Raw genomic sequence first — 9,534 nt, forward strand, 5'->3', positions numbered from 1 at the left:
GATCAGAGCCTCCAGAGACTCTAGTACTGTTGCTGCTTCTGTTAGTATTTCAAACATTACCACCCAAAGACAGAAACAATTCCTTGTAGAAGAACTTCAGTCCTCGGCTGCCATGTTAACAGAAAAACAGAAAACATCCCACTGACATGGGATAGTTGCTAATGTTTAAAAAACAAATGGTAAAAAACCCCTTTGTCATGAGCAAAAACTTCCCAAACTCAAAATTAATGGGTCTGTTTTACACAAAGATTTACTTTAAAACAAAAGTTAAAGAAAATTCTGTGTGTCTTCCTCCCTGATAAAGAAACCCTTGTTTTCTTGTCTGTCTTTGTCTTATCTGCTGCATAATCTTTATGTGATTGCTTTGTATTCAGATGTAGAAATTCCAAGAGGCCTGTTCCAAGCACACCTCTCAGCTCCTTAATCTGCTGGGATTACTAAAAACTCCTATTGCATTGTCTTTGTGGAGCCTTGCAACAAATAGGAATGTGAAAATGTACTTGGCTCTAATCAGGCATATAACCACAAAAATTACTAAATTAGCATGCTGAGGGGAGCTTTGGACTTACTAAGCTCGTTTTGAAATGGGAGGATTTAGATAAGACTGCAATGAAGCAAAACTTTCAGTGTAATCCTTAAATACTAGAAAGCTTGTACCTTTTCATCTTGGGACTAGTCTGTGACTGACTGACACTGATTTGTGCCAGGTGTGGGTTTGTGAGCCCAGCCAAACACAACTTTGTGCACAGTTACTCTGCTTTCTCTTCTGTGTAACACAAACATCATAAGAGGAACTTGGAGGAAGATTTCATATATAACAGAAAAACCCTTCTAATTACCTTTCTCTTTAAGGAGATGCCAGATACCCATTGCTTGGCCAACCCCTGCAATACAATCCATCTTTATTACGAGGACAAGTAACAAGCCAACAGGTATTAAAGAGAACAATCTCCTGCCAACAATGAAAAAATTTAGGACAACCATTATAACCACCCTGAACAGGGCAATGTGTTATTGCACTAGCAAAGCAACTGAGTGGAAGGTGCTTGCTTTCCAATCATTTTTTATTCTGTGTCAATACTTCCCATTGTTCTTGTTCGTTGTATTAAAAAAAAAGTGGAAACATTTGTCTGAAGTTTGGCTTTTAGGCACAGTGTAGATTACGGGTTTTTTTGATGTTAAGCAATTCACTGGCTAATTCCAAAAATCTAAAGGACCCTTTACTAAAAGGATTCTCTTTTATTCAAATAACAATTTAAAATATAATAAAAAAATACATGTGGGCACTTCTAAACAAAGAGTGGGTTTGTTTCTTATAAGAACAAACCCAAAATATTAGTGTTAGCAAAGTTGAAAAGTCTTGCCATTTATTTGATTTTTTAAGACACACAACCCCCCTGCCTCTGCCTTGCTCAGTTCTACCCAATGTCAGCTCAGGATGTGGTGGCTGGGGCAGGGGTTCTTCTTCACAGAAGATTTAAAGGGATTTTTTTATCCCATCCCTTTCTTCTGAAGCCAAGGATTGAATGTGCCCAACTGCAGGATTACAAAACTAAAATTGGACATGAAAATCTTTTCTGTACCATGGTAGTGCAGGTCATTTTCCATACATTCTTGGCACTGCTTTTCCCTGAGCTGACTAGAAATTTTAAGATACTGATGCATTGTCACTAAAGAACATGGTTTGTGTCAATCTTTCCAGTGTCAACCTGGGAACAGACATGGGAACAGGGGAAAGAAACCAGCAAAGAAGGCTGCTTCAACAGATCTTGGGGCAGGAGAACCAGGTACAGAACTGCTGACTGACACAGTCCTGCAGAAAAATGAATTGTGGTCATGGGCTGGGAAGGTACAAGAAAAGCACAGGAGAGAAAAATTGGACAGAAATGGACATGGCAAACACTGGAAATGTAAGGATGGAGAGGAAGACATGATCTGAAGAGAGGGGGAAAGGGAGATTAAATGAGAAAAGTGTAGTTTTGAAGGCTGAAGAAAAGACCAGAGAAGTTCAGGATTGGGGAGTGCTAAAAGGAAAAGCAAGTTTGTCAGTTTACTGGATGTAAGTTCTATTGTATTGTTACATTAAATATTAATTATAGGTACCTCTGCTTCCTTTTACTGGCATAAGAACTGAAATCAGATGTAAACCACAAATTATTTGTGCTATTTCTTTTTTAATTTTCCCCCTTCTAATATAAATAATCCCATGGATTTGGGGGACATGGTAGGAGATCTACAGATTAGCTCCTTGGAGTTGGTAAAGACACATCCAAATAAAACCTGGCAGCATCTTCATACCTTTACTGCAAAGAATTTTTGCTGGAGGTGTTACCTCCCATCAACTCTTGGTTAGTAAAAAATGATTTCTCTGTAACATTCTGCAATTTACTGGAGAGGATTTTTTTGAGAGAAGACAGACTAGTTTCTCTGGCATGGTGATGTGTGAAGGGTTACCAGGCAAAGCCAGCGAGATGCTCTAGTGAGTTCTGAAACCTGCTGTAAAATGAGTTGGTGATGATTTTATTATCTTTCCCTCTCTGTTCTGAGGACCCCCTTTGTATTCTCAGCTTCTATTTGTGCACTTGTATTTGTAAGCAGTGCTAAGTGTGAAAGCAAAAGGCTCTCTGGAATATCAGGAGTGGGAAGCCTGTGCATGTGGTATCAGCCAAGTGGAGACACAAATATGAAATATCTCATTTCCCACTGTGTGTGTTGTCTCATTAAGTACAACGACCAACTCAGATTCATTTGCTTTTCTCCTTTCAGCTGTGGGAAAAGTCCTAGAAATTACTGAGCTGCCAGAGGGCATCACCCGGCTGGAGGCAGAGAAGCTCTTTGGAGAACTGTTCAAAGTGGGAGCGAAGATCCGGTGGGTGCGGGACGCGCAGTGCCTGCGCTCGCAGCAGCGCCGCTCCGGCGGGGACGGGAACGGGAGCACGGAGCCATCCAAGCCCAGTGACTTGGCCTCCACCTACACGGTCCTGGCCGCCTTCCCCACCATGTCGGCGGCGCAGAACGCGCTGAAGAAGCAAAGCAGTACCTCAGTGGGCAAGTTCAGGCTGAGAACCAGCAAGAAGCACTACGACCTCCACGGCCTGGAGAGGGCCAGTTCTCAGTAGCAGTTCCACCACGGACACTCAGCCTTTACTACTTCCATGTTCCCCCCTCCTGGGTTGGTTTGATGTCACGGGGTTTCTGTTCTCTGCATGGAGACTCCTGGGATGTCTTGTCATACGACATTTGCCATTGAAGAATAAATAACCCGGTGAATCCAGCAAGATGAAGAAGAAAAGTTCCAGAGTTAATCCCAGACAATAGCAAGGAATCACCTTGGCGACAGGCAGTTTTCCATGAGGAATGCTGTGGAAATGCCCCCTACTTTTATAGTAGTTTTGTTTTATATTTTTGAAATCTTGTATCAGATCCAAAGTTCTATTGTACAGCAGATGTTCATAAAAATCCATATGCAGATTTGTATTTTATAATCCCTTTTCACAGCCAGCACACAGCTGTCCATTCCAAGGCAGGAACCTGAGGATTGGTGGAGGGGAAAAGAGAACCATTTTCAAGGAATTACATTCATTTTCTAGCAAACTACCCCAAATCTTCAAGTTAACCTGTTCTTTGTCCCTTGTGGTTTCCTTTTTTCTTTTTCTTTGAGTTTTTTTTTAAGGAAAAAAAAATCATTTTAGTAACTAACTCCTTAGGTCATTTTCCTTTGCAATTCACTCAAACAATGTCAAAAGAAATTACAAGGTTGTACCCTCGAAGGATTTGCTTCTGATCCAGCAAGTTTAATAATTATTTAAAGGGGAATATAAATGGGTTACAAAGAATGTTCACTGAATCACATTTTAATATTTCTTTTTAGCGAAAGTGTGAAGAAACTAAAATGTATCTTCACAAGTGACAAAATGTTTGCACTTTAATTGTGTCCCCACCAGTATGGCTCTCTCTCTCTTCCTTTTCACGCTAAGATAATTGTGTTTGATAAGTGCTGGAAACCTTTTTAATGGTTTAAGTTTTCATCATTTGCAGATGCTCACTGGACATTAAAGATTCATTGCACATAAATGAAACAAACCTTTTTTCAGTCTGTGTAATTTGCAAGTCTGTACAATGTGTGCTGATGCAAGCCTTTTTCAGTTCAAGAGAATAAATGTTTACAAACACAAACCTTCCCAGTGCACTTGTTTAAACTTCTGGGAGTCTTCTGAAACCTGGATGAACTCACATCAATGCTTAGGATCCCCTGAAATGTGAGAAAAGAACTTAAAAATACTAGAACCTTTTAAAGAACCACTGTTGCTGTTCCTCCTCTTGAGTCTATGTTATCCTGCCCTCCGTCACTTTTAAATGTTTCCCTACATAAGTAAAAAAGAGAAATTATTCAGATGCCCTAAGGGACTGCTCCTGGTTTTATTTTTAGCTCAGGCACTGGTTTGCTGCTATAACTACCTGTTCCCTTCCTAAGGCTATTGCTTTGTAAAAAAGGTGCATTTGTAACTTCTGAAAGTGGAGACTCAAGGTAAACGTTGTGTTTAAAAACATTTTATAGAGCAAAAGTAAAAAAATTAAGGTGCGTTAATTTTCACCTTTTATACAAAAAAAATCTATCCCAGAGCAACCAATCGTGAAGGGGCAAGGACAGTTCTCTGCATGTTCAACTCTTGAGTCCTTCATGTGGTGAAGTACTTGGAAGAAAGCTAAGAAATCTGACCTGTCTGGGAATGATGCAGCCTCACAAACTGGGTTTATGAGACTTTATTCTGGGAAATGCTGGAATAACAGGTACTGACGTGACTAAAGGTAAATTACACTCAATACTCCCCTAAAAGGAGGGGGAATTGTTGAGCTTCAAGCCCCTGGCCAAAAGGTGAATCTGCTCAGCCCTGGCTGCTTTCCTAAAAGGATGGGACTTGGCATTTGAGTTCCTGTGCTGCTGAGGGTGTTGTTTCTTCCTGCTGGACTGCTGTAGTTCACTGCACCCAAAGCCAAAGATGGGAAGAGCCCCAGGTTGTGCAGTTTTCCTGCTCCTCTGAACAGCAGAGGGAACATGACTAACGCCCACATTCTGTAACTCCCTCTTGCTGATTGCCAGGGCCAGTTTCAGATTGTTTTAATCCTGTAAAAGTAGCTCACAGGTTACAGGTCTGCAGTGACAGGTGACCCAGCCCAGGAAGGCAGCTTCTCCCGTAGTTAGCACATTCCACAAGATTTTTCCTAGCTGTAGAAGGGTAGTCAGTGGCTGTGAGAGCTCCCATCTATTCTCAACAGCCCAAGAACTATATCTTGCATCAAATGGGACTGTTTCTGAATGTTGCTTGACTTCATTGCATAAACCTTCCCTATAACAACCAGAGAAGAAAAGGAAATGCAAGGGAAGCATGGAAACGCAATCCAAACAGTGGGAGGGGAGGGATACACTGATTAGGAACAAGGCCCGGGAAATACTTCATTTTTATCAAGTAAGTTGTAAACTTGAATGCAAATTGCCTTAGAAGAAAAACTTAAAGCATTTAATAAGCCACTCTAATGCAGAACGTGATCCCTTCCAATTCCTACGAGCTGCTCACCCTTCTGTGTTTTCCCCTGTGTTACACAGGGACAGTTACTTTTTTGGAGTTTGATCTGGCTGTGCTCTACAAGCCACATACATACAATTAACAGAAGTGTCAGGGGCTTCTGCTGTGTGCAGGGGGCACAGAATTCACATAATTCTGTGCAGGGGGCACAGAATTCACATATTCCCACTTTACAGTCTTGTTTATTCCTGATTTTGTGCTATTTCGTGCTGTCTCTAGTAAGTGAACAGGATGTTTGTACCTTCCTGGCTTTTACACTTGTGCCCCTTCTGGTCTCTTAAGCCACACAAGCCTAGGTCAGGACTATGTGCAAAACCTCTGGAACTACATTTGTTCCATAGATTTGGATCATGGTCTAGAAAGCAAATAAAAGCACTTTATGGCATGGATTTATCATATGTAAAACACATTCCCAAGTGTTCCCAACAACTCCTCTGGTGCTGTGGTGTATTTGAGCTGCCTGTCATTTAACATCAAAGCCATTTTTAAAGCAAATAGTGGCAAAAGAAATTAAGTGGGGACTTGCATTGCAGCAATACAGTATTTTCATTTTACTGGGAACGTGTCATAACTTTTAAAACTAAGGGAAATCAGTTGACTAAGCAGAAAAGATCAACAAATACAGCTTTTACCTCATCCACCAAAGGCTACTGTTTCTTGATTTTAATTTTTAATTAACACATTATATTGTAAAATGCATCCTGGACTGTGAACATTCAATGTCATTTGTGCTATTACAGTCAAAAAGATCATTCACAATTAGGAAAATAAATGTAAGTCCCACGCTCTGCAGGCTCCTCAAAGCACATGGACCTGATGCTGGATTTGGGTAGATCAGAACGTCACACCCGAGAATCTCCTCAGCCTGCAACCAAAAGGGAGTCAAAATTACAACCAGTTTCTTTTCTAAATACTTCTTTAGCTCCATGATGTATTTTTTCCATAGAAACTTGGTGCAGGCTTTAAGTTCTTGTATTGAGCCCTGAGGCAAAGAATGTTAAGATGAAGCTTTAGAGAAAACTGACCAAATTACTGTAGCTGGAATTTTTATATATTTCTAACTATGAAAGGACTCATTTCAATCCCTTCAATGTTTCTACAGCTCAGTCTTCATGAAGGTTGAATTACAGAGGCCTCTGTTTGAACTTCAGGGGAGACACTGGCATTCTGCTGCTTTCTAATACCTAACTGTTTCCCTTGTTGTAGGGTTAATTAGCATTGCCCTTCTCTCAGTTTCCAAACAGTTACTCTATGAAACATCACTACTAAGTGCTCTCATAGCCTGGCACATTGATTTACACAGTCTGGGAACTACACCAGACCTTGAATCCATGGCTACTCAAATTTGTTGCCTTCTTACTTGGCCTGAACTGATACTTTGATTTGTTAATGAACCATTGATTCAGGGTGAAGCAGCAGGACAATTTAAAAAAGGAATTCACTAATAAAAATATTTCCTTTTTAATGCGAATGGATCTGTGCTGTTTGGGGGAGAAAAAATTATTCTCTTAGAATGCAAATTACTGTCTTGCATTGTATCCCATACCAATGGCTGAAAACACACAGACACCCCCAAAGGAACTGAATCCCAGGTAATGCTGCAGCTGCCAAATTATTTTTTCTGAGTTCTCAGTAAAACTTTCTACTTGTTACCCGTTCCTTTTCCTGGGCCTACAAATTGCAGACCTCTGCTGTTTTCCAGGGACACTGGCAGTAAGGGCTCTCAGATTAATTACAGCAGCAAAGGCACATCCAACAGCAGCAATCAGTGACTCTACAGTTAGAGAGTTGTATTTTTAAAATTGTAATTATCTGAGAGTGTAATATAAATGGTCCCTGAGGATGTAAAAGATTGCACACCTTCACAAAAAGTTACCTCTCCAGTCATTAGTAAGCCCTTCTTTCACGTTTAAACATAATTTCTTCCTTGCTTCAAGTGGTGGCAAAAATTTTGAAAATCATGTTTGCAAGAGAATTCCCAAAACATACAGTGCTCAACACTTCACTCACCCTTCCCATGGAACTTGGCTTCCAACTTAGGATTTCCAATGAGATGCAGTAAATGCAAACTGCAGCTGTTGGAAAAGCCACGAGAATTAGTGCAACACATCCAAATTCCTCACAGAGTTAAGATACCAACACACCTTACAGCATTACTCCTCCTCTCCATGCACGTGTAACAGAGATGTCTCTTGGCTCATCCACCCCCAAAAATATCTAGCTTAATATCATCCAACCTCTGGCATTGCCCTCAAATGTTTTGTACCATGAAGAAAGAAAATTAAAAAAACCCCAACAAAATAATAATAAAAAACACAATAACAAAAAAACCACTCAGAACGATGTTCTGATGGTTACTCCTTTAAAACCCTGCAGAAGCACAACGTGTGTGTGCAAGGCTTACCCAGTGAGCAGGATTACTGACACATTTTCCACATGCTGCATCTTGAGAGAGGTAAAACAGCTTTTGTATACTGTTGTCAACACTGACTTGCATTTTTTTTCACTGTTGGTTTGTAGGGTTTTTCTAGTTGTCATTATCCAGTGACTTCTCTAATTAAGCTCCAGGTTACACAAAGTACAACAGTGAAAGGCTTTCCAGGCTGAGAGACTCCGTGTTTTTTGGCCTTCCAATGTTTGACAGTATCTGCCTCAGCAAGTTGCCCAGTTACACAGTCCCAGTCCTAATGGTGTTTCAGAAATGCTTGGGGGGACCATTTTGTCCAAAATGTTATTACCAGAGCACTTGAAATGAACTGTCCTGTCCTCATTACTGTGAGATGTCCATCAAGGAGCGTGGCTGCTTTGCGGGATGTGCTGTCCCAGCCCCTCACACAGCCTGGGAGCAGGGAGGATGTCCTGCCCTCACCTCCTGCCTCTCATGGAGGATCTGTGCACACCTCACTCTATTTTTGTCCCATTTAGCACTGATTTCTGTAATTTTCCCCACTGCTTTCCCCCTCAGTCACACCTTTGCTGTCCCCAGGGCGGGCACTGGGGGTTTGGCCGTGTCCATCCTGCCCTCGCAGCCCCAGGGGGCATGAAGGGCACGTGGGGTGTGTGTGCCCCTTTCTCCAGCACTGCCCCACACAGTCACGGCTTGTACAGGGTTGGAAGGGACCTCTGGAGATCACCCAGTCCAAGCCCCTGCCAAGGCAGGGTCACCTGGAGCAGGGGACACAGGAACGCGTCCAGGTGGGTCTGGAATGTCTCCAGAGAGGGAGACTCCACGCCCTCCCTGGGCAGCTGTTCCAGGGCTCTGCCACCCTCAATGTAAAGTTCTTCCTCATGTTGAGGTGAAACTTCTTGTGTTTTAGTTTATGGCCATTGCTCCTCGTCCTGTTGCTGGGCAGCACTGTCTTGGCACCTGTCTTTAAGACACTTTTATTCATCAATGAGATCCCCTCTCAGCCTTCTCCAGAGTAAGCGGCCCCAACTCCCTCAGTCTCTCCTCATCAGAGAGATGCTCCAGACCTCTCATCATCTTTGCGGCCTCTGCTGGACCCTCTCCAGTATATCCTTGTCCTAGTACTGAGGAGCCCAGAACGGGTCACAGTATTCCAATGTTTAATCGCCCTTTCTGTGAAGAAATTACTCCCGATGTCCAACCTAATCCTCCCCTGGCACAGCTTAAGACTGTGTCCTCTCATCCTGTCGCTTGCTGCCTGGTAGAAGAGCTCGACCCCCGCCTAGCTATACCCTCCTTTCAGGTGGTTGTAGAGAGGGACATGGTCAGTCCTGAGCCTCCTTTTCTCCAGGCTAAGCCCCCCGCAGCTCCCTCCGCGGCTCCTCAGAGTACTCCCCCTCACCCTCACCGAAGGACGCACCGCCCCTGCCGCACCTCCAAGATGGCGGCGGCCCGAGGGCGGTGTGAGGGAGGGGAGCGGCCGCCAATCAGGAGGCGCCTCGCCGGGGCGCGAGCGCAGGCGCGCGGGGGCCGTTGGGCATG

The 9,534-nt window shown here is 42.9% G+C and overlaps 1 protein-coding gene and 1 long non-coding RNA gene across 14 annotated transcripts in view; one reads left to right on the forward strand and one right to left on the reverse strand.

Annotated features, from left to right (window-relative positions):
* Window positions 1–4,176, forward strand: part of R3HDM1 (R3H domain containing 1) — a 76,527-nt gene extending 72,351 nt beyond the window's left edge. For 12 of the 13 annotated variants that reach the window (XM_032693257.1, XM_032693250.1, XM_032693251.1 and 9 more), the window contains 3 exons: window positions 853–932; window positions 1,703–1,787; window positions 2,767–4,176. In XM_032693257.1, coding sequence (XP_032549148.1) covers window positions 853–932; window positions 1,703–1,787; window positions 2,767–3,119 — 518 coding nt within the window. In that variant the 3' untranslated portion in view covers window positions 3,120–4,176. The remainder of the gene's footprint in view (window positions 1–852; window positions 933–1,702; window positions 1,788–2,766) is intronic. The other variant, XM_032693260.1, reaches the window with a different exon arrangement.
* Window positions 4,177–4,574: 398 nt separating this feature from the next.
* LOC116789432 lies at window positions 4,575–9,434 on the reverse strand. The gene is made up of 2 exons (XR_004358029.1): window positions 7,596–9,434; window positions 4,575–5,348 (listed from the first exon to the last, which is right to left on the reverse strand). It is a non-coding gene; the product is annotated as an uncharacterized LOC116789432 (long non-coding RNA).
* Between the last annotated feature and the right edge of the window lie 100 nt (window positions 9,435–9,534).

This window comes from Chiroxiphia lanceolata, chromosome 7 (genome assembly GCF_009829145.1).
Source record: "Chiroxiphia lanceolata isolate bChiLan1 chromosome 7, bChiLan1.pri, whole genome shotgun sequence".
In the NCBI taxonomy this organism is placed as follows: Eukaryota; Metazoa; Chordata; class Aves; order Passeriformes; family Pipridae; genus Chiroxiphia; species Chiroxiphia lanceolata.